The sequence below is a fragment of the Lissotriton helveticus genome, chromosome 7, assembly GCF_964261635.1.
Source record: "Lissotriton helveticus chromosome 7, aLisHel1.1, whole genome shotgun sequence".
NCBI classification, from domain to species: Eukaryota; Metazoa; Chordata; class Amphibia; order Caudata; family Salamandridae; genus Lissotriton; species Lissotriton helveticus.
In genome coordinates, this window is record NC_136068.1 from 865,177,962 (window position 1) to 865,202,766 (window position 24,805).

At 42.8% G+C, this 24,805-nt stretch overlaps 1 protein-coding gene across 4 annotated transcripts in view; it reads left to right on the forward strand.

Annotated features, from left to right (window-relative positions):
- The window catches only part of SLIT3 (slit guidance ligand 3), a 1,039,834-nt gene that overhangs the window by 823,909 nt on the left and 191,120 nt on the right, over positions 1–24,805 (forward strand). For all 4 annotated transcript variants that reach the window (XM_078653381.1, XM_078653382.1, XM_078653384.1 and 1 more), the window contains 3 exons: positions 6,204–6,275; positions 12,984–13,127; positions 14,627–14,790. In XM_078653381.1, the coding sequence (XP_078509507.1) occupies positions 6,204–6,275; positions 12,984–13,127; positions 14,627–14,790 (380 nt within the window). The remainder of the gene's footprint in view (positions 1–6,203; positions 6,276–12,983; positions 13,128–14,626; positions 14,791–24,805) is intronic.

Here is a 24,805-nt window from a genome sequence, read left to right on the forward strand (position 1 = left end):
TACATGTGTGTTTTTATATGTGAAGGAATGACTGTATGTGTTTGCGTGTCCGTGCATTGTGTGTGTTTATGTGCGTGTGTGTTTGCATATGCAAATGTGTGTTTGTATGTGTGAATCAATGTGTGTGTGCGTGCACTTTTGTTATCACTGAATCTTGGTGGGGTCTTTAGACTCTACTTGAACTCTTGTGTAGTAGATTTTGATATTTGCACTGTTTACTATAAGGGCAGGTGTGCCAGAATAATGTATTATTAATAGTTACATCAACAATTCATTGTGACTCGTGATATCAAACACAGCTTTTGTGTCAAGAGGACCTTCCCATGCAATATCGTATGGCACAAACATTCTAGCTGTACATAAGTGTGCCCACTGCCCAGTAATATAGTAATTCTTATGGTATTACATGTCTTTCTACCCCCATTCGCAAAACATTTGTTTCTGATGCGAGATTATGGGTCTGATTTCGTATTTGATGGATGGAGCAGGGTCGGTTGCAACAGCGAAGGACAATAAGACCACCATACTGAATGTATGCTGCCTTTAGCGATGGCCGCTGCCCTGAAGTAATCTCTGAACCTTGAAAGGAACCGCCCTCATGAATGAATGAATGAATGAATGTAAAAAGAATTTATACAGCGCACGTTCACCAACGGCTTCTTGGCGCTTTGGGACAGACTGGAGCTGACAGCAGAACAGGAAGATTCTAATCAAATGCTTGTGCGAACAGCCACGTCTTAGGGCTTTCCTGAACACCTGGTAGGAAGGGATGAGACGAAGGTAAAGTGGGAGGGAGTTCCAGAGGTGGGGGGCTTGTGAAGCAAATCTTAAGCCCCCTAGCTTTTTACGCTTGAACAGGCAAGTGGAGAGCAAAATGGCGGTTTCCTTCAAGGTACAAAAAGTTAGGTAGCTTTCTGTCATCGCTTTGGAATGAAATCAGTTTTATTAGCAGAACACATAGCATGAAAATACAGTGCCTCGTTGCCTACAACCCGACGGACTGTCATCAGTTTATACAAGCTTTTACTAAACATGTAACTTTTTTTGATTTTCAGAAAAAAACTCACAAAGGTTTTTTTTTTTTAAAACAACTAATCACCCCTACACTAGTGGAGATGTCTCCCAGGGTTTGACGGTCATTATGTCTTTCTTTTAGTCACCACCAGGCTTTTCCTGGTGGTGATGTATATATAAAAAAATCACACTGTGCCCTGTTCATAGAGAGGGTGGTGTGATGGGTTTACTCCAATTACCGTTATTCCTTTGAGCCGTCAAAGTAAGTTTTCCATCAACAGAACCAATGTGGGCTCAATGGACAGCTCGCAGTACACCAGTCTCTAAATAAGGTGGATGGACCGAGAGTCTGGCGGGCAAGATACTCCATTGTGGTTGCAACAGATGACTTTGTCCACCAAACTCTAGGACAGCCTCCAAGTCATTTCAAGATACACAGCCTCCCCATTTCCTGCATCCAGCCTCTTGTCTGGCTTTTTATGTTTTCAGACTGACACTCTAAGACTAGGGGGTTGTTGAACACCCATTCTGAGACTGATACACTTAGACAGGAGTTTGTTGGGCACACATTCTCTATGGTGGCCGGGCAACTGCAGGTGTTCTACGCCCCCTACACTCAAGCTTAACTAACAGTACCTGCAGTCTCCGAATGAAAGTAAATAAATGAAATGCCATCACTGCTCACTAGGGTTCACTGCTTCATCTGTTAGTCTTCAAACTCCCAGGAAGTAGGCTTGTAAATTACATACACATCCTGTTCCCCCATCCAAGACAACAGATGAATTAAACCTGAGATCAGAGCCTCTGGAATTATGAGGCAGGGCAGGGCCAAATCTTGCAGCATGGTTGACTTAATTGTGTGGTCGCAAAAGCCAAATTATAAGGCATAATCCAGCACATTTCGAGATAGTATCCCTTCCTTATTTTTCTATTTTACACATGTAAACTCTGTCTCTGCAAAGGTTCAATCTCCTTAGTGCCAATTTGAAACACAAATACCGCAATAAGCAACAAAAAGGTAACCAGTCAACCTTTACAAATGGCTTCCACTGCGCAGCAAGACACACTGACGTGTTTGAGTAACTTTTGATCCAATTGAGATAGAAAAAACTTTTTTGTGTTAAAATCTGAATATTATCCACCAAATGATGGTTTATATGACGAATGTGGTAAATCCATAAATATGTCGCAAATTACATAATTCCATTTTCCCTGCCTACGACCTACAAAGGGGCACATTATTTTTCTCATTTCATTACGTGACCTTGGGGATTATATTGAGGTCAAAATAGTCTGACTCTGGCCACCGCCAACATTCAAGATTCTCTTCACTCTGGTTGGCTGTACTTCTGACACTTAAAAGCATTATTTGTTTTCTATGACTGTTTCCATTGTGAGTGATAAATCTCCTGGAGTTGGGGGGGAGGGTGGGGGGATTCCAGGAGAGCTCTCCTTTAATGCCCAGTGTAATTAGCAGTTTGAGTGCTGCAGGCCTTGCTCGATCAGGGCCTCCGTGCAGCTCAGCCTGTAATGGTGTCTGAGCGGCTGGGCACATCTGCCAGGTGTGTGACCGGTTGTCCTGCCCTGGGGCGTGGTGACGCTGAGGGGAGCACGCGCTGCGCGGGTGAATCAATGGCTCTGAAGTTGACACCTCGGGGCCTCGGTTGATTTCATGAACATGCACACAGAATGGAAAGACGAGGGAAGGGGCTGTTAGGGTGTAATCTCACTTTCTCTTTCCCACTAACATTTGGTCATCTAATTTTTTCTTTATCTCTTTCTGTCTCTCAGTCTCTTTTCTTTCTCACACTCTCCGTCTAACATTTTCTGTCCTTCTCTCATCCCCTGCACACCGAGTAAAGTGATTAGCTCAGCTCGGATGCACCTCTCAAGCCACCACTAGAAAGGGATTGCCCATGAAATGCCTTCTCTAGGCTGCGATCACTTTGGTTCCACTATCTGGAGACATCAGTTGGAGTCTTTAGAAAAGGCAGCAATAGCAGTCCTTTCTTGGAGGTTGTCTTCCATGACCATGGACTTCCTTCAGTTAGGGGGTCAGAGGCTGCCGCCGCCATCCCTGGCAGCAGGAACATTCAATCAAGCCTAACACCAAACAGGAAGCTGTGGGGAGGTGAAAGGTGACACCACCGGCCTTACCTGTGAAATGACCAGAAGACAAGGTGTAAGTGATGTCATTTGAGTTACTCCTGTTGGTTGTCGTGAATTGGCATGGAAGCCGATAGGGTTGCCCAAGACTCACTCACGGGCCAGGAGGGGGGAGGACCTCTCAATTGATGTCTTGTCTCTGTGCAGCTGTTACCTCGGCGCCTGCCCGCTGTCCTTCAATGCGCTGCAGGATTCTGTGAAAACCCCCAAGCACCATCCAGGCAACCCGAGCTCTGCACATGGGAAGCTTGCTTTGGAATGTACAGGTTCACCTCCATAGTTACTGCAGATGACCTGGCCATGGTTTCCTACTTCCAAATCCACTCTTTAACGTGTTTTTCATATGACACCTAAGTGTTTGTAGAAGTAATCGCACTATAATACAGTAACTTAGATAGAGGGCTGGAGAGGCATTTCGGAGATGGAGAATGGACGTGTTTGGAGTCTAGATGAGTAGGGTGGATGGGTGGATGGACGGATGAATAAATGAAGGGATGAGTTTGGAGTCTGGATGATTAGGATGGATGTATGAATGGATATATGTATTGGAGGGATGTGATTGTAGTCTGGATGGGTAGGATGGATGTATTGAATGATGGATGGATGAATACATGGATGGCTGAGTGGATGGATGGATGTGTTTGAAGTCTGGATGGGTAGGATGGATGGATGTATGGGTGGATAAATAAACGAACAGATGGATATGTAGAAGGTGGATGGAAAGCTAGCTTTCAGTTTTCGGAGCACTAGTTTCTAATACCATTTGCACTACTGACCACTCATAGTCATGTATGCAGCAGCATGGACGAAGGGACTGCATTCTATTATATGAATCTTCTTAACTCGTGTATCTATCTGCATCATTACTAAATAACATACCCTTGTTCAATTTAATGATCAATTGAAATAAAATAAAAACTGCAAGAAGTATTTGGACTACGCAGCTCAACTTCACAACTTGACTTCACGTACTATTTTCGCAGCCAGACCCATATATATGTACACATTGAATCGTGAAACAATCCACCCCTCAGTGCCTATTCCACTTCTTTAATTTCTTTGGCTGAAGTGCATTTTTTTTCAATATCGAAAAGTCACTTGAGGTCCACTCACATAAAGGAAGAAGGTGGAGAGCTAGTCTGAGAGCCAGCAACTCGGAACGATTAGTAGGGCTGGGAAGAGGGTCTGTCAACAGGAAACCTTTTCAGTGAAACAATAGGTTTTCTCTGTTAAAATAAATTGTGCGGCTTGCTAGAGCAGTTTGAATAATCCTGTAAGGTTATATTCAACAAGTACATTTTTTGTTAATATTTACTAATTGTTCTTGACGCGGCTAGCAGTGCTACCAACAGAAAAAGTCCGCTATTTTGTAAGAGACAGGGGAATATTTGTGAGTATTTTCATTTCATAGTGTACTTTATGGAATTTGTGTGTGTTATGTTCTGTAGAATGGTATAGTGTAACACTATAAAGCTAAAGGGGCATCAAAGCCCGTTTAGAGGGTGGGCTTCCAGGCTGTGCTTAGATGACGGGCAGAAGGTGAGACTGAAGTCAAGTGGGTTAGATACATTAGGAAGTCTATTCCACTGGGCTTGAAGCATGCAACATACTTGCAAGGCAATTGAGCCACTGGTTCGTCACTTTGACCGACGTTCTCGTGGCACAGTGCCCTGCTCCGTATTTACAAAGTGGTGTTAAGCTACTTTTTGTGGCCTAACGCCGCTCTGTAAATATGAAGGCGGCGTGCAGTGGGTGTTGCTCTGGGCGCTCCACCGCAGCACCCATTGCTTTTTGAAGCTGCCCCAAATTGGCACGGTTCTGTAAATCTGAGGCAGCGACAACAACTAACGCCATGCAAGGGCAGGTGTTAGAATGGCAAAACAAGGATAAATACTTTTATTTATCGTTTTTGCATTTTCTATGTGTGCTACAGCACACATAGAAAGAGCAAAACGCCTTGAATGATTGTTTGTGCTGGAAGGTGTCCCTTCCTGCACATAAACAATCAATCCCTGCAACGCAGGCACCCTGCAAGGGTCCCTGATTTGGCGCTAGCCAGCTAATTTTAGTGCCAGCACTAGGGAAAACAGTGTGATGCACTGTATTTTTGTAAATGCGTCACATCCCTGTGCTTTGGAAATGCTGGAGAGCAGCGCTGCCAAATTTGGCGCAGCTCCACGCTCCGACATTTCCTTGTACATATGCCCTCATGTGTCAGGGTCTTTCGGAGTGAGTCTGGGCACCACACATGGACTTTGGCCCTGCAGAGGCACACTTATATAGCTGGCACCGCTCCTGTCTTCATCAATTCCCAAATTAATGCCTACATTCCCAATCGAGTGCTGCGCTCGTCCACTCAGTCTTTGCTTTCTGTCCCTCGCTTAAAAAAAAGAGATCTGGTGGCCTGAAGTTTTCTATCTTTGCCCCGCTCTTCTGGAATTCTCTCCCCCTGTCAATCAGGGCTTCTCCTATCAATCTTGACTTCCGCAAATCCCTAAAGACTTTTCTTTTCTCTCAAGCTTTCTCTCCTTAGCTGTTCTCCACCCACTTTCCCTGGCTCCACTCTTCAGCGCCATGAAACCGCACGGTGACCGTGCGCTATATACATTCTTTTACTTCTACTTCTTACGCCAATCTTTCAAACTTAGATATGAACAACGAGAGCTCTGGGTGTTTACTGTTTTTGGCCACAGAGCGAACTTTCAGGAGGTGCACTGAGGGTGTTGAATTGCCAATTTGTAAACCCTTAGCAACGGACAACAGAGAGGACAGAATGAATAATCCTGTGCATGGAAGTCCTGGATGCGGTCCAACCCCTCCCTTGAACAGTGATGTGACAGCCGCCTCATAGCATCTCCTTCACAGATGCGCTGCATCGCAGAGTGCAGTGAGACCAGGAGCGCTGCAGCCTGTAGACATCTGTCACACTGGAACCCACACCCACGGGCTGCAACAATGACCCGCCGCAGGGAGGGGCGCGCGGGAGTTGACACTGTTTGCCATTTCTTTCTTTTGTTTTACAGAGTGCTCTATGGAAACAAGATTGCGGAGATTCCCAAAGGGCTCTTTGATGGACTTTCCTCCCTGCAGCTGCTGTGAGTCTGATATTCGTTTTATTGCGCAGGTTTAACCAGATTTATGGCGGGTTACAGGGAAATACAAGAAGACACATAAAAGAGGGATGTTCTCTGGGCCCAGGGCCATGTGTGCAGGCGGGATGTCCAATCATGTCTGTCTTTGTGGGGGCGGGGGGCCTGTGTGTCAGTGGCGGGGGGTTCTGGAGCAGGGAGTGGGCCGACTTTACAGCTCCAAGTACATTACACACCTGATGCATCATGTCCTCGCGGCGAGGATAACAGAAACCAGGGACCCAGAGAGATGCTTGGTTCGAAGCGTAGAAAACACTGTAGGATATGTGCCATGGATGGCTGAATGAAGAGGATGTGGTCTAACGGCTAGAGAGGTCTACCTCAAATCTGGGGAGCCTTGTTCAAGTCTTGGCAATGACACTCAACATCCTGTGCAAATCCTTTAGTCTTCCCGTGTTTATCAAAAATGAATGTGTCCTTGTGTAACGCAACTGGTGCTCATATAAAGCGCTCTGATACCTTTGGGTCAAGTTTGCGCTATATAAAACTAAGCTAAAAAAAGTTCTTAAACATAATCACATTTTCCTTTGCTTGGTGTTCTTAATTTTATATTCAGACAGGTAGTGACAGTAAACATGTGCACCACATCTGTCTGTATTGGATCAGCTATTGTTGACTAGTTGTCGAGGGCATTTCTAGGGTTTTTGAAATAAGTGCAACACTAAAATAAGTTTTTAAACCCCACTTTCAGTTTATGACTATTATGCCTGCATGTTGCATTGCTTTCAGTTGGGATAAATGCTTCTGCTTTCTAAAGGCGGGATTAAAACAAGTGTTAACGCTTGGATTTCGAAACTTGTGAAAGTAAATTGCCAAGGAAAAGAAATATGCTCTATGATTGTCCATAGCCACTCAGCTGTTTCCCTCTGCATTGCTTTATGAAGGTGCTTCACCCCCAGATCCACGGCAAAAGATGGGCTGTTGTACCTTTGCTGTACTGTGTAATTCATGCAGACAGCATGCATTATCATGAGATAACAGCCCGTCGTCTGAGTTAGGGTTTCTGAGCTGAAGTAATGGACACCTAGTGTGGAGAGTGGGCATTTTCTACATGACCGTAGAAGCCGCTCATATCACTATGGGGCATATTATCAAGAACAGCGTTAAAATTATCGCCGGTTTAGCGGCAGAAAACTGCCGCTAAAGCGGCAAAAACGGGCTTGATAATATGCCCTTGAGAATCCCAATAGAAGCCCATGTTCACTCCAAAAACATGGACTACTATTGGAATTCTCAAGGGCATATTATCAAGCCCATTATCGCCGTTTTAAACCGGTGATCATTTTTAACGCTGTTCTTGATAATATGCCCCTAACTCTTTTAGAGGAGGAGCGTGGGTTTCTCAGCGGACCCGCTAAGTAGGTTTTCCCATAGCTCCAGAGAAGCTGTTGATGGAAACATGAATTAATGCTCTGTTCGCCTATATTTTTATATATGACGCCATGTAATTTCAATGTATGTGTCGCCGTGTACTTGTGTAAACTTATTCCCTAAACATGTAAAGCACTCTGTTACTTTTGGGTCTAGCCAGCGCTATGTAAAACTACTACTGCATATTACTACTCAAAATGTAGGTTAGACACAAAAGGAACCAAATGAGATAGAGGGGAAGTAAGCCCCAACATGGGTTGGGGTGCTCAAGAAGGAAAAATATCCTGTGCCCCAGTCAGGGCACCGTGGCCATCCCTGTGCTGCGTCCACAAATATATGCAGCTTCTTCTCCTGCTGTTATGCAGTGATAACATGCAGACAAACAAGGGCTTTGCCAGTTCATTAAAGCCTTCTATTTGCAGGTGAAGCCCTACAACAAGGCAAAGGGTCTCTAATAACATAACATGTATTTGTAAAGCACACCTCCACCCTTAGGTCCCTTGGCGCTGAATGACAGATGTTTATTGTTACCCAACTCAATGGCACTCATTTTATCGACCTAAAAAGGATGAAGTAGGAGTGAAACCGCTAAAATGTGAACCTGGAACCATGAGGTCAAACACAGGCCTCTACAGTGGACGCACCAGTCCACTAAGCCACCACACCCAGCTCTGATGACCTGGGGAGCCCAAGGTAAAATGACTGGATGCCATTAGAACATTCCTGAATGTTCTAAATTAAACAGGGAGAAAGACAAACATTGAAATGTTGGAGCAGATGGCCTATCACAGATATTACTTGTGGTCCCCTGCCACTCCCTTTCTGTCAATGGCACTCCCAACATTTCAAACATTTACTTTTAGATTCTGAATGAAATTGCTCGTACCCGAGGTCCATTGGGACATTCCTTCTGGCAATGGACTGCTCTGACTCCCGCTCACAACACTGCTCATTTTAAGCTTTAGCAATAAGCATGAGACTGGTTTTGAAGGGAGAGAGGGAGAAGTTGGGAGTGGAAATAAATTGACTGTGCTGCTTGTGTGTAGGCTAAAAGTGTTAAGATCTAAGCAAATAGATAATGTTATTGTCCTTTAGGGTCCTTGCGTCCTCACGTCAGTGGGTCTGAACATTGGTCCTTGTCAGGACTAATAACTAGCATTTCTGACCATCTCCAGGATCAATAAAACAACATTAATTAAACCAGCTGTTTATGGAAGCAGCTGGAAACAAAGGGCCTCATTTATGAGTTTTTGCTGTATGGCAGCACCACAGGCCTTCCTCCTGCGCTGCCCAATGGCAAAAGAAAAGGGCAGGAATGTGCCAATTCTATCACATACAGCGACCTCCTGTCCTTTTCCCCTATGCTGGTGCAGGGGAAAGCAGAAAACTGTGTTAAAGGGAACAATATTTACAAGCCAGCTTAACGCCAAAAAAGCAGCTTTGTGCTGCATGGTAAATATGGAGCAGGCTCCTGCACCACTGGAGCGTCACAACATATTTGTATTGATTGAATGGCTTTTGTGCAAAAATTTATCACTGTACCTTGTTTTTTCAGAAAAAAATGATACAGTGTTCATTAATGTGAAAGTTACGTTCACCTGTTCTCAAAAAACGTTGTTATTTGTGTTGCTCATTTACTCAGTTGGTATAAATCACCGACAAAGAGCACAGAGCCTGCCTTGCACTGGTTTGGGTCTCCGGATGTTCCAAACAGAGCGAAGGCTCAGGCAGCGCAATGCCCCTGTCAGTGCCTGCCTTCAGAAGGCGGGCTCTCATGAATATCCTGTCAGTCATCCCTGGACCCGGATGGGACCATGACCTCTCCAGGATGAGAGAACTGCACCGCTTTGTGCGGTTGGACTAAGACGCCCCTTCAGCTTGTTGGTATTCACGGAGCAGCCTTTATCCATGTACACATTCTAGGGTATTTCCCCCGGGACGTTAGTGAATTCCATCTGAGTTTATCATTTTTGTTGATTTATTTGCTCAGATATATTAGTCAATTGTTTACTTGATATGCTAGTAAACCATACATGAGTACCCGAGGCTTATGTTTGTATCTCTGATCGTAAACAGTACCAGGTAATTTTGGAAATCGAGAAAGACATATTATGGACTCGCGAAAGGCTTATAAAAACAACAAGTGACTTTCAGCTATAAAACTACAATGCCTGGAATTCGACCCTGATGTTTATAATAAGCACTTTCAAACACATCTGCTGATGTCCTTGGCAACTGCGCTCAAGGGCACTTTCTCGGTGCAGTGCTCTAAGCGCCTGTGTAGAGGTATGGGTGCAATCAAAGGGTCACAGGCTTGAATCCCTACAAGGCGAATCAGACTTTCATCCTTCTGAGGTTGATAAAATGAGTACAAAGAATTGGCTAATAATTAACGGCTTAACGGACCAGACAAGTGGCCGAGTGTGTGCTATATACACTTGCAGTAATTATTATTAATACAAGATTTCATTTTAATAGGCCGTCATAAACTGCCACAAAAGTGCTGTTCCATGATCGGAGCGGTTTTGGTAGATGGTAGGTTGGTTCATGTATGACTAAAGTAAGTGACATTTTGAGAGCATATAACCAAGAGAAGATTCAATTGCATTTCTGTAAAGGGCGCGATAAAGGGGGCATGATCACCATACCCTTTGCACTTCGAAGGCTCCTCATTGAAGTGAGACCTAAAGCTGTAAATTTAGATGCCACACTCCGGGGAAGTTTTGATGTACATAAAGAAGCAGCTTTATTATTCCACTTAGTATTCTGTTTTTTGGGTTTCTTAACTGTACTCTCAGTGTATTCAGCCATCATTATGCCCAGAATACTAAGGGCAACACATTTAATTCAGTTATAATTCTTTGCCCGGTCTGTGCAAGTGAGCATGCAAAGGTGAAATATAATGTTTGTGTTCTATGGTGCAATTTTATTCTAAAGATCACGCTCAAATATTTCAATGCATGGAGTTTAAGCGTTTCCTATTGAAACAGTACAGTCTTCCAGCAGCTGCAATATAGCACTGCGGCATAACTCACTGGCACGTACCATCCAGCAACTACCATGAACCATTGAGAAATATCTGTATTAACACATATCATATACGTTTTAGCAATGCATTCTGGGGTTTCCTGCTGCAACCACTATACCTGTAACTTGTTTGGGATCTCTAGTTCAGTTGTCCAATTTAAAAGTTAAATGGCTTTCATCAACCCTATGTTGCAGCACAGAAAAGTTCATTTTTCAGGGAACATTGGAACCTTGTAGGTAAAATGTCCCTTTACTCTTTGTGAGGATTACGGTAGATCAGGTTTTGAAGTGGGCCGGGTCCTGCCGGTGTTCAGAACGAGCAGTTCTAAATGGCAGGTGCTGAGACTGGTGCCTATCGGGCTATCCATTTTTGACCTGACCCTCAGGGTGACATTTTGTTTCTTCCTGCAGCAGTCCCACCCTTCACTGTCTTTGATGTAACTTCAAAGAGACTCATTTTAGTTTTCAGTTTCATCATTTCATAACTGAAGCATTTTCAATATTATACACAACGTAGCCATAGTTGTTACTTATGTATCATTATCTTATGCAACTAACAGCCATTGACAAAGCAAATAGTCCAGGCTTGGTGTAGATGTAATGTTACTTGTTGCATTATATATCTGGATACAATGACAGAGCAACAAAGTACCAATGGGACGACACACTATGCTAAGCACAGATTTTTAGTTTACGCGTGTTTAAGCCACACCCTTAATTACATTGGCCATGCCCCTCTGAGGGACCCTTCCCCCACCCAAGTTTTTTCATCCCTATTAAAGCCCTGCGGTAGATCTAACTAATTAAGAGGTGACTACTCAAAAAATCAAACTGACTTCATGACTATGCAGTGAGGAAATATCAGATATAGACCAAATGGCGTAAATTAGTGGTTGTGGGCAGGTATAGGGTGTCATAATATTGTTATGTGTCTTCATAACAACCTTAGAACTTCGATGACGAGCTAGGTAAAAAGGGAAAGCTAACTATTAGATGGAAGTCCAGTTACGTCTTACTCCTCCATCACCTATTTGGCTAATTGTTTGCTGCTTGTGGGTGATAGGTTAGCCAACATTCATCTTTCTTGAGTAATAATCCGCTCAGGTTGAAGGGATTTTTGTAGTTAATGAGGAAGTGTAACACCCAGGTGTAGTTTAGTAGAAAATATCCTTTGCAAAAAGTGACTGCTCAGCCTGATGTTATGAAACCCACGCGCTTAAACTGCCACTGGTCATGCAGACATCTATAATACTTCTTGATTTCAATATATTTCTAAACTACCCGAACTATTAGGGATCTTTCTCAAGGGTGTGCATTGAAGGAACTTTGAAATCTTAAACGAATTGAGAGAATAACAGAATTCTCTTACACTTTTATGAAAGACATTTGTTTCTAGGAGATTTTTCCACTATATTGAGGACTAACAACTGACAAAGCCATGGGTCCTGTTGATTTATAACATGACTACTGGGGCTTTATGCCATGCTTCCTAAGGTTGTATGGAGCCTCCTGAAGCTTTATGACATGCCTTTCAAGAGTTTTATGACGTATCCCATAATTTAATGACGTAACGTCCAGATGCTATGGCTTCTGAGTTGTTTATCATGCCTCCCAAGGTATGCTGGATGGTTGATGAGGCTTTGGAAGGTTGGATTGAATCATTTCAGCTAATCCACATTTAATGCAGACCTGCATCCCCTATGTGCTTCTGTTCTTGTCATACTGGAACACGTGAGAAAAAGATAGAATCAAACATTTTGGGTGTGAGTTGCACTCATCTTAGAACTTCGGTCATAGAGAAAAAATGTTGGCAATGTAATTACCTTAAATCTCAACCTGGCTTTCTCTGAGTGTCGATTCATAGATAGATATAGCGCAGAAAAACATTGTATCGATAGTTCAGAGAACATGGCAGTGTGGAATGAATCTGTTAGTGGCATAAGGAATTAGACATAAACCTCCTATTGAGTAGTTAAAACTTGTGCATGCTGTCATTGCTCTCTCTGGAGCCTTCTAGTGCACAGCTAGGTAAACAATATTATTAGTATTATTATTATTATTAATTGGGTCTTGTTAAGTGCAGACATAACACCCTGGGAGGGTCTCAAGGCGCTGTTGTGAGATTTCTAACAGATATTGACAGTGGCATTGCAATTGACTAGAACATCCAGGTTGTTAGACCTTTTTTAATGTGTCTGTGTTGAGCATCTGAAGTGGAGGCGGTCAGAAGTGCTAAAGTGTTCTTATTGCTTCCAGACTCCTCAATGCCAACAAGATCAACTGCCTGAGAGTGAACACGTTCCAGGATCTGCAGAATCTCAACCTGCTGTCCCTCTACGACAACAAGCTGCAGACCATTAGCAAGGGGCTCTTTGTGCCTCTTCAATCCATCCAGACGCTGTGAGTATGGCGCCCTATTATTTGTTTCTGGTAGAGATTCTTATGCTCCCTTCCCATTTGATCTCCTTTCCAACTTCTTTTCTTTCCCCCAATATCAATTAATTAACTTGACTGCCCACACAGTTGTCACCTATCTCTCTAGAGGCTGCATATGTGATGTGAATGACAGTTGCTTTGTTGTATGCACTACTTTTTTTTACGAAAAGAAGGCGACAGCATCGATCAGAAGGTGTTGTGTAAATAAATGTAATTTTGTAAGGATGAGTAATTTTGTGTTAATCCATGCGCCATATTTTACCTTATCAACATTTGTGTTGCCATGCCTATACGAGTCAATTGTATTGATGTATACACATATGTATATTTTATTGATAACTGTTCTATATGGTATTGATCAACCTAGGCAGGCTTAAGGATATATCAGAAAGGACCTTGAGAACAAATATAAGTTGGGGTATAGTTAAGGTTCACAGAGACTAATACTGATCACAACACAAAACCTAAAAATATGGAACATTCACCTTTAAAGATAGCAACTTACCATGTGGCACAGTCAAAAGTGGTTCACAGGGTGTTCTGTTCTTTTTATTAGGGAAACACCATATTGGTAAACATTTAAAACATTCCCAATATCTAGGTATGTTGGGAGGAATAGATATTAAAGAAGAAAAAACACAGAAAGAGAGGCACAATTGCATGATACAAGAATATGCATACCCATTTATGCACAATCTTTCTCCCTGTCCAGTCGAAAGGGCCAGTGAGAGATAAAACAGAAGATGCCTTTGACTTCCACACACCTGGGATGTTTTCACCACTGTCTTGCCAAAGGAACAGGATTTAATAAATGATAAACGCCCCGCCCCCAGTTTAATACCAACATGGGGTGATGATTTATTGCTTAAATTATAATAGGTCCCAGTCACTGATATGATTGATCACTAGATGTCTACTTTTAAAATGTGATCTCTCAAGATCTCCAGTTCTTAAACATGGTAGCACTCATGACGTGGAGTTTTAAAAAGCGATTTCTTAAAAGATCTAAATTTAATAGCTCACAATATTTCATGAACGCACAAGATATCCAGATGTGAAATTTGAAACCTCAGAACATCTCCAATTTTGCAACTTTACCACCCAAGTAATGTCCAGTTTTGAAACATAATAGTTGTTATGATCAGTTCTGAAACAGATAACATAATGACCAGTTTGGCAATAGTTTCATTGCCAGGTTCCACTCTGAAAATATGATGCCTCTGAAGGCGTCCAATGTTTTTAACATGAGAACTCCTTTATATTGAGTTTTGACGCATGAACACTAAAACAACATTTTTAGTTGTCAAGATAGCTTACAAGAACTAAGTGTTCTCTTCTTTGATGCTTTGATGTAATATTTTGCTGCTTGCTTATCTGTGTCACTGTGATTTTAAGTTTTAGAAACAAGGATGAGGCTTGATGTCATCGGTTACCATTTTACCTAACCCATATCCCTCTTCTAGGCATTTGGCCCAGAATCCCTTTGTCTGCGACTGCCATCTGAAATGGCTGGCTGATTACCTACAGGACAACCCGATTGAAACGAGTGGGGCCCGGTGCAGTAGCCCCCGCCGCCTGGCCAACAAAAGAATCAGTCAGATCAAAAGCAAGAAGTTTCGCTGCTCAGGTAATTCATTTATCCCCGCCATACTAGGCCTTCCATTCAGAAACAAGCGGCTCCAGCGGGCCAGCTAATCAGATCTGCAGGACAAGGCTGCTGTAATGGACATCATGCAGCATCTTTGGAAATTACATTTTGGAAATTGGGTTAGACGTTTTCAGAAAACCAATTATGTTATGGATTGAGACAGGAGAGCGGAGTCTGTGCTTTGTCCTTATCCTGGTGCTCCTGTTTAAATGTTAGACTTGATTGCTCGATTATTCTATTTTCCCAGGCCTTGCCGAGCCGGGTCAAAGGGTCTGCTCAGTTTTGAAGAGCAGAGATCTAGCAAAAGTCAAAATCCAATAGTTTTTCAATGTAGATGACTCGTATCTTAAAAGAGATGGAAAACTGACATCTGCCTCCACAAATCACCATGGTTCAAACATGGCAAAGAAAGGCCTGATTGTATAATGAGGAGTCCATTTGGGATTGACATGGTTGCTCAGCAGGGAGTGGCACTCGGTGTAGGACAAATGGATGGTGGATGCAAGAGAGAAAGAATGTGTGTGTGAAAGAGAACTTAGCTGTGTGTCTGTCTGTGTAAGTATACTTCTAATACCTCTATGCATCTATGAATGAACATGTGTTAAACATACGTTTATACCTGCATATGAGTGTTTGTGGGTTTGTTCTGGAGAGAGGGTGTGCCTTTGTACATATGTGCATCCCTGTAAGGGGTTAGCGAAGTATGTGTTTGTATACCTACGTGTGTAAATACATGAGTTAACCTCTCTCTTTGCCTTAATTTGAGTAAATACTTTTGCCCAAGTGTGAGTACCAGTGTACAAGTATGTGTGAATACCAGTATATCTGTATATGATGTTTGAGAGAGTAATTTAACATATTTTCAAGGTACAGCATGGCTTATCCTTATGAAGAAAGTTAAAACACCTGCTGTTTGCTCCCCTTACTCCCCAGTGCCCAAAAAACAAGAACACATTTTAACAGACCCTGATGTGCCCTGTAGGTTGATGTGCTGCTTATGCTACTCATCGAAAGCTGATTCTCCTGGGGTTGCAATGTCAAGCGTGATAAATTAAACCTACTGCAAGTCTTCCAGTAACAATGGAGATTAACATGTGGATTTTGTCGTTTTGGTGTTTTTTGCACCCCAATCCTCCTGTCCCTGCATGTACCCCTCCTTTTTTATCCTCAAATTGTTGGAAGTTGTAACTTTCTAAAATTTACCAGAGTTAAGCTCAGAGTGATGAGATCTTGTTGCATCCTGTAAACTCTGCACAACTTGAAACTGTGACACCTTTGGAAATCGGTTTGCGCTCGGATCGCAAACCAATACTAGTAATCAAGGCCATTGACCTCCAGAAGCCCATGCAGCAGTATATTCTGTTGCCCCGTTTGTATCTTGATTTCATTCAGCTCAGTGCTCTCCACTGTACACACAGCTCTGCATTCTGCTGAACATGGCATCAGATTGTAGTGCTTGCTCATTCATGGCGCCTTCTGCTGGGATTATGCCTCACCTTCGGCCATGTGGCGGTGGGCACGTGCACCATCAGTAAACACCATCCTGCTTTCAGCTACTAATGTATTATTTACACACACCTGCTTGCATTGGTTAGGCTAACACGGGCATGTTTGTTTGGCGCCATATTTATTGGTTGTGTAAAGTAATGTACTCTGCTGGAAGCATTTCCCAATGCAGGGTTCATCTGGGGCCAGGGAAATCATTCCACAGCCACAACTAAGACGGGTCATACACAATTATTCACAAGGAAAGCGCTGCTCAAGTTTCAGCCCCCTTTCATTGCCACGCAAGTCCTTGCGTCATGTTCCCAAGGTTTACAAATGATAGTAGCAGAGTATAAATTGACGAAAGGAACAACTATTTACTGTCTCTACCTCAGTCTGATAGCAAGCGAGGGCGGGGTGCTTGCGAATGTGAGAAATGCAGCGCAATATCTGGTGAAAGTACATTCCACAGTAACTGAAAAAGTTTCATTTCAGTGCCCGGAGACAGCCCTCTTTTCATCATCGCGTCATATTTGTAACTTCTATTTCTTACAATAAAACAGGGCTAGTCGATTACTATATATACTTATAATCATGGGCACTGGGTTCCAGGCCCAGCTTGCATTATGATGTTAAATAGAAGGCCAGGCGTATGACAAGGTGACATAATAATTATTTAGTAACTCTTCTCGCTGTTGAAAATGGGTTCAATTTTATTATATTTTTAATAATAAAATGCTTGCAACATGGCCTATGCCTCTCCTCATTTGTCAAGCCCAATTCGATTGTAACACCACGGGTGTAATATAAGCCCCCAGCTGCCCAGTGGCACCAGCAGGGGCCCCAACCCTTCCGGGTACCCTATAATCCCCAAACCTGCGAATATTGCTAAGAGGTTGGAGACTTCTCGCATTCCGCGGGCCCCATCATTTTGGACCCACAAACACTGCACACCAGCCGCCACCACGCACACACTCTATTCTTAGGAGGGAAAGCTTTTAGTATGCATTAGGAAGAAAAATGGCTGCGGATGATGGAAGACCTTACTGAATGTTTTAATAAAAATGCATTCCAAATTTTGCCGTTCTCCGCTGAAAAATGTGAGGAGTTGTGCTCCCGGGGGTGGAAGATTGATGGCCTGGACCCGGAATAGCTTAGGCCGGGAGGGCAGCGAGGCAAAGGACTGCCACGTGCTCAGCTCTTGTTCCTGATGCAGTTAGCAGTCTATCCCCGGTTTTATTTCTTTCTACCCTCACAAAGTAATAGGCCGCGTTTGTTTGATCATGATAAAGATAAGCCTAATTTGTTTAAAGAGACCAAACTCATGAGCGCGTGACTGCAGCCGCGAGTCATCAGATTAATAAAGAAGCCTCCCATGACATACAGATTCTGCTTTTATTTATTTTTACTTATTTGAGGTTTCTGGTCCTCGGTAGGGGCTCATCAGTACTACAAATCTCTTAAAGACAGTGATAGTATGAATTCACTTCTGATTATATACAATAAATGTTCTAGAACGTAGTGCGGTCACTTACTACGACAGTCTCCCGATGAAGGGGTAGATTTTCAAAACTGTTGCGCTGGGTTACAAATGACGCCAACCAGCACAAAATGTATGTTTTACCAATTTACTTTCCAGTGCAAAACTTGCTTTGCATTGGAAAATACAGTACCAGTAACTCAAAGCAGCGCAGAGCATTGCTTTGCATTACTTAGCGCCAAGGGGGCGTTACATGCGTGGTACATATGCGTTCCCATGCCACCACCCATCCTTTTTGCCACAAAGCCCTACCTACAAATAATTGTAGAAAGGGTTTAGCATCAAAAGTTAACGCCATCTGAAAAGAGGTGATAAGAGGTGTAATGTTTTAACCCCCTGCATTTGCATGACGAAACCACGCCGTCATGAGCCACAGGCGGCATGTGCTCATGACGGCGTGGTTCCGTCATGCGTCTGCCGCTCCGCCCATGCTGCATTAATTCCCTGCCTGTGCGGGCGAATTAATGAGCGGGCGGGACCGTGACAGAACCACGCCGTCATGAGCACAGGCCGCATGAGCCCGTGACTCATCGGCAACACGATCACCCCCTTTGCGCCGCGGCGGAATTCGTGCCGTGGCTAAGGGGTTAATTTCTCCTTTCTATTCCTACTTTGCATGTGTGATGCACTGTGCAGCACACATACAAAGTGAGAAATGTGTTTGAACTTGTCTAGGCATAGTATATTCATAATATTTTGTATAGGAAGGGTAAACTTCTTGTAAAATACCTTTGCAAGACTCAGACATGCACCTTAGCACTATTGCGCTAAGGTGTGTTCCTGGCGCATAGCAGCTTAAATCAGCGCCGGCGCAAGGGAGAGGGCAGGAGAGAGCCATATCTCTGTTAAATTGGTGCTCTCCTGTTCCCTCCATGTCATTCTACGCAGCGCAGCATTGTGTGACTTCTTTGAAAATCGACCCCAATCTCTTCTGGTACCGTTAGTATGTGAAAAATGCATTGCTACAACTACAACGCACATAGGGTCTGATACACAAATCCGAAGTGTGATCGTAAAAGCAAATTTACGAACGTAAAAGTCTGCCTCTATGCCTCTAAGGCATTCACATAAGGTGACCTTGAAGGTATATATCTATGTACTGCCGCTTATCGCACGGTTGTTTAATAGTTAATAGTGGCAGATCCTCAACATGGCCCGGAATGGGCAGGTCAAGAAAATATTTGCCTTGTAAGTTTCTGACAGTCTATAAAATACTTATTTTTGTGAGCATTCACAAGTTCTGCCAACCTATTTATATCTTAGAATTATTTGTAATTTTACACCATTCAAGGGCAGCAATCAATCAATTTCCGGGATGGTATAAGGGAATTGAACACAAACAAATGTTATGGGGTGCAGGTGAATACATTTCTCAGCGCAGAAAAATGTTTTCCCCGTGGGAGAAAAAAGAAACAAAAATGTGGTTAAGCACAGCGGTGCTGCCTTTCTTCAAGCAAAGTTGTACTACACGTACAGTTTTGCATTGTTGGAATGTTTATAAAAAGTAATACACCTTAACCAGGCACACATTCGGAAAACTGCAACTGGCAAGTTATGTGACATGAAAAAAATTGCAAATTTATAGAGTGCTTGAGAGTATATGTTTAGGGATCGTTTTACGGAAAGTGCCCCTTTGGTGCAGCGGATATGTACATTCCCTTTGTGCACCCCAGGACACTTTGATATTACGGAAGGGGCCGCAGACGCTTCTGCAGACCCTTCTGTCATACAGATAGCACTGGTGCACATGTAGCACCAGCACTGCCTCAAGAGGGTGTCGTCTCACTTGCAAATGAAGGAACCTCTACACCTCTCCGCCTGCAAACGCAAAGGCTAAGAAGCTGTCAGGAAGTGTGCTGAAAGGACGCCACAAAAAGGGGGCGCAATTTCATGGTGCCCCCGATGGCAACACTCTCAAGAGGGGAAAAGGGGTCCTATGAACCCACCCTCCTGCAGACATCCCTTGCACGCGGGTGCAGTCAATCACTGCACCTGCCTGCAAAGTGATCTGTAATCCCTCTTTAAAGTGCAGGCGGATTGCCACCTTCAGTGTGAAACACAGAGCAAATTTGATTCATCCGTTCCATATTTCATTTGAATGTGCTGCTGCCCTGGGACAGGGCATTCACTCTAATGGGGCGAACCTCACCTGTGTGCGCACAACACACCTATCAAAAGGTGCGTCATGGCGCAAACAGGAAAGGTACGCCCTATGTGTAATAGGTTCTCTGGTGTACCTTTGTGAGTCTTCTTTGGAAACAGGTCCCTCTATAAATGTGAACAGCCCAACCTTGTACACGGTCACAGGCCATCGTTTTAAAGGTGGGGGCAATGCACCTGCAAATAAGATTGGAACTGTTGAACATGAACAGTGGCTATTAAGGATGCCTCACTATACTCAAAGGATTAATATATCCCATGTTAGAAAAGGAAAACTGTAGAATCCCTCATACTCTTAAAATCTGTTGTCTAACCATTGATACAGTGGTAAGGATAGCAGTATAATAATACCAGTCTGCTGGTGAAAGTGAGCTGCCTGGATACCCGTGGACCATCTGGTTTTCAGATGAGGCGTGCTCCATTTTCTAGCGGCTGTTCTATATAGGAATTTGGTCTGGTAACATTTGATGAATTCTGACAGGCAGGCCTCATTTTTTACATAAGTTACACCTAATCCTACCAATCTGTTTCCTACTTCCCTAAAGCATGCAGTCCTGGCTGCTCCGCTTGCACATGGCACCTGTAAAGAACATAACTGACAGATCATTAACCTATCTTGGTTCTCTCAAGAAAAGTGAATCAAGATGATATAATCCGTGGAATGCATATTGCGAAGCATGACATCCAGATGTACCCAAAAGTTCACACAGTGCAGGGGGACTCCCTTTCTTTCTCCAATCTTGCCCATTTTATTCAGTGGTCAGATGGGCACATACATATAGAACAAAGTACATTCTACAGAACAAGTAAATCCTCAAAAACAGCACATTGTTGAACAGCCCGTGAACATTTCCAGCTCACAGATGAAAACATCAAGTTATAAACAACATATTGATATCTCCAAAATCATGTCCATGCCTATATACCTAATGGCAAAATCTCAATTTCCATTTTAACAGATTGGCTTTTTAATTTGATCAGCTCCCCACTTTGTTCAAGTGGCGTCCTGTGCCCACTTTCTCTCACCAATCCCAAGTTCTTATTGGATTGTGTACTGAGGAGGGAGACACATATTTCAGTTTTTATGTATTTAGACGTAAAAGAAACCACAAAGAAGCTTGAGGTAACAAGGTCTGTCCTGCTATTTTAAACAGATAAAGTTGTAAAGATGACCATTAATATTGGCATGGCCACTTGTGTATGCAAAGTGAAAAATCCCATATAAAAGCCTCACACACAATGACAAGATGCAAGAAGTGATACCTGGGCTCAATACACACCCGTGTCATCACATACAGGACAGCTGGGCCCATATACTCACCGTTTTTTTACTGTTCATACTGAAACTTAGTTTGAAAACTGTACAACAGTAATTCCCTCTGAATCACTTGCTAGTAAATAACATTTGCTTAATATTAAAGAATTAAGGACATTTTATGCATTTTTATCTGTGATGTGTCATTCTATAACACTAAGTAATCCACAGTTCACACAGACCTTCTAATAGAACGATGTGATCACAATGATTTAAATAATTATAAAACAATCCATGACATGTAAATAATGGTCATTGTTCTAAACAAGTTACTACATATTCTATGTCAGGGCGTGGTGCATGTCAGCAAGTGCAAAAGTGCACAAAACACACTGAAGTGTACAGGTTTCTACCAGTTTTATATTATTTGAGCTATCAATAATGATATTCTACAATAAGAGCCACAAACTATGCCCAAAACTTTTTTTCTTGATGTTTTGACCGCTTTTGGTACTAATTTGCTTGAAGAGTCTTCATCAGGACAGGTAACTACATAAAACCCTCAATCGGAAGTGATCAGGCATGATGAGGAGTGTATACTGTAAAAAGTTCTGTGAAATTTCTAGAACAAAAACTTTTCAAGTGGTTTAAAAGTCACGGCTAATAGTGCACTCAAATCCTTGTGCTAATGTAATCAGGCTCTGGACCAGGTTCAGCACCGTGCTCCTAAATGCAGTTTCTGAAGCAGTTGCTGACTGTGAATAATTTTACAGGAAAATAACTAAAATCACTTAGTTTGTTAAATTTATATAAGTTGTGATCACATATATTTTGCTATAAAGATTTTTTAACCCTTTGCGACACGGTGGGCGTGTGTGGAGGGATACGTAGCTTTCCCTGTCTTCAGGGATTTCTTCGCTGAACATTCAGTCATTTTCTGTGAATTTAAGGGTACTGTTATTCTGGTGTCTCGTTAGCGCATTGCAGGCGTTCGGTAGAGAGGGCAGGAAGGAATCTATCTGCATACACCCGCACATTGTAAATCACAAAGCTAGTTCTGTAGTAGAATTTGTCCTAATGGCCAGAGCTGCTAATTTTGGACTTGGACAACCAGGTTTCATTCGGGCTTTAGTTGAACATCCTGTGATTCTGGGCAAATTACTTAATCTCCCTGCGCTTTAAAACAGAAATGTAATATCATCTAGTGCTCATGCAAAGCGCTTTAAGGACCCTGGGCTACATTTGCGCTTTAAAATAAATAAATCCGATGTTTGGTCTACACGTAGTCTAAAGCCAGCAGAAGTAACAGGAAGTATACCGGGCTGTTGCAACACTGTTTCCAAACTGTTCCTGCTGCTGGCTTAATGCCCCTATGTAAAGGCCATCAGGTTAGCTGAGTTGAATATTTACTGATAAAACATGCCATGATCTCCAACTCATGAGTTCGAATCTTGGCAAGGCTGACTCTGACTTTCACCCTTCTGAGGTCGGTAAATTAAGTATCATTAAAGTGGGCGATAGTCACATCTATTATTTACAGTATTTAAAAACGGAAGGAGTGTGGTATGAAGCGTTATATTAAGATTAATGTATTATGTCATGCGCCTTGGATCTAAGCATAGAAGAAAATATGAAACGCCGTTGGCACTCAAAGGTTGCATGTCATGGCTTAATTTATTCGAAGTGTTTTGGTGAATTTATGGCAGTTCTTATAATAGCCTTTAAATCTAGCTGATGAGGCTACTGTAATTTGCTTATTAACAAGATGACAACGTGTATCATCCCATAAAACAATCAGTGCCTTGAAGCCAGGAACAATGTTTAAACTCTATTGGAATGCGCATTTGTCATTGACTTAATTTATATATTAGGGTGTTTTGCATTAAAGGGTAAGGCAGGCCTTCAAAGGCTGCAGCCTTCATTGCCTACATTTGCTTCTCTTCATTTGTCGTTAACTGACGTCACAACTCTGTGATCCTAATGGGAAAGTTGTGATTTCGCAAGTAGAGTTAAACTTGAAGACGTGAAAAGGATATTATTGTCCAAGTGGTGGCGGTGGTATATATCCCACTCCTTCGCAGAACATGCAGTGTTTTGTTGTGAAACGCTATGTGGCTAAATTAGTCGTTTTAAAACCCTAAATGTGGCCTGGGTCTCTCAGGAAGCCCAGATGAGCACACATGCCCTGTCCCCGCCCCAGCAGGAGAAGTTCTCTTCTCGCAGAGACTTAGTTGAACGTATCTGGTTTTCCCTTCCATTATCCCGTCCGTCTGCTGTCTCTCCAAGTCCCACCGCCTCGTGTTCATGTAGTGCCTCGCATAGAAGTACAGCTGCTTCGGGGCGCTCGGAGGATGCCTAGTTTCTTGTTGTAGCAGTGGGGTGAGGGTTGACTAAACGGAAACGGTACAAGAGCTTCATAAACATACAAAAATGATGTCTCAGCGTGCTGCTTCCGGTAGAGTGAGAAATGCCGAAACAATACACCAAATGAAAGTTACTGTGCTGCAAAGTGAGAGGTGAGTCCTAGTTGAGAGAGGGTTTCAGGTGAAAGCGCTTGAATTTCCTGAAAGTAAGGTTTATATTCTGATATTGAAAAGTGGATGCTGGAAACATTCTAAGCATTACCCGTGACGGAAAAAAGACAGATGGCGGCTGCGCGCGTTCACGCGTACATGCACGCAGGCTTGAGGCCAGCGGCTGGCAGCACTTTGAAAATCCCCTTACTAAAAGTCGAGCAACAGCGCATGCGCTGTTCTAGGCTCGACCTAAAAAGGAACAGTCATAATATAATGAACAATATCTAAAAATATAAATCATATCCAAGCTCGCCTTTGTTATCCAATGTGTTCCTACCCATGCCTATGTTCTGCTTCAATAGTTTTAGAGTCAACTTGCAGTGTGCACTGTTATCCTATGAAGCTTCCTTGTACTTAGCATGGCAAAAACATCCACCTGGCTTGAGAAGAGAGTGAATTAAATGTTTATTAGGCACTAAAAATTGATAGATCTGTACTTCAGAGTAATCAAATATTTACCATATTCATAAATAGAAGGCTGGCAGTTATATTTTTACCTTTTTGTGGAAGGTGGTGCCACAGGTTATGAGCCAGATCGGTCAAAGATCTGCCTCCCAATCTCGTTAAGTTTATACAAGGCACTTGGAGAAGCTTCTTTGATCATGATCTAAGCAAATGGGAAGGAAGGTGTTCAGCAACTTTGGCCTGAAGAAAAGATGGGCCAGCTTTGTTTTTGGAACAGTTTGCAACACATTGAAAACCTTATCGACCTGTCAAATGTTTCGGTATATGCTCCTTTGCTGGCGACAGCAGTAGCTAACACCCTGCTGCATTTTCCATCACCTATACTCAAAAGATTGGATATTTGTGTAGTCACTTATGAAAATCTTAGTCAAGTTTGATGATATTGTGGTATTTACAACTGATTTTGAGAATGCTTCATTAGATTGGCAGTAACAATAGTTAGAAACTGCATTCCAAGCAAACTAATTGTCCTGATTTCAACATAACAATAAACGTGTTTATGCTAGTTAAGCT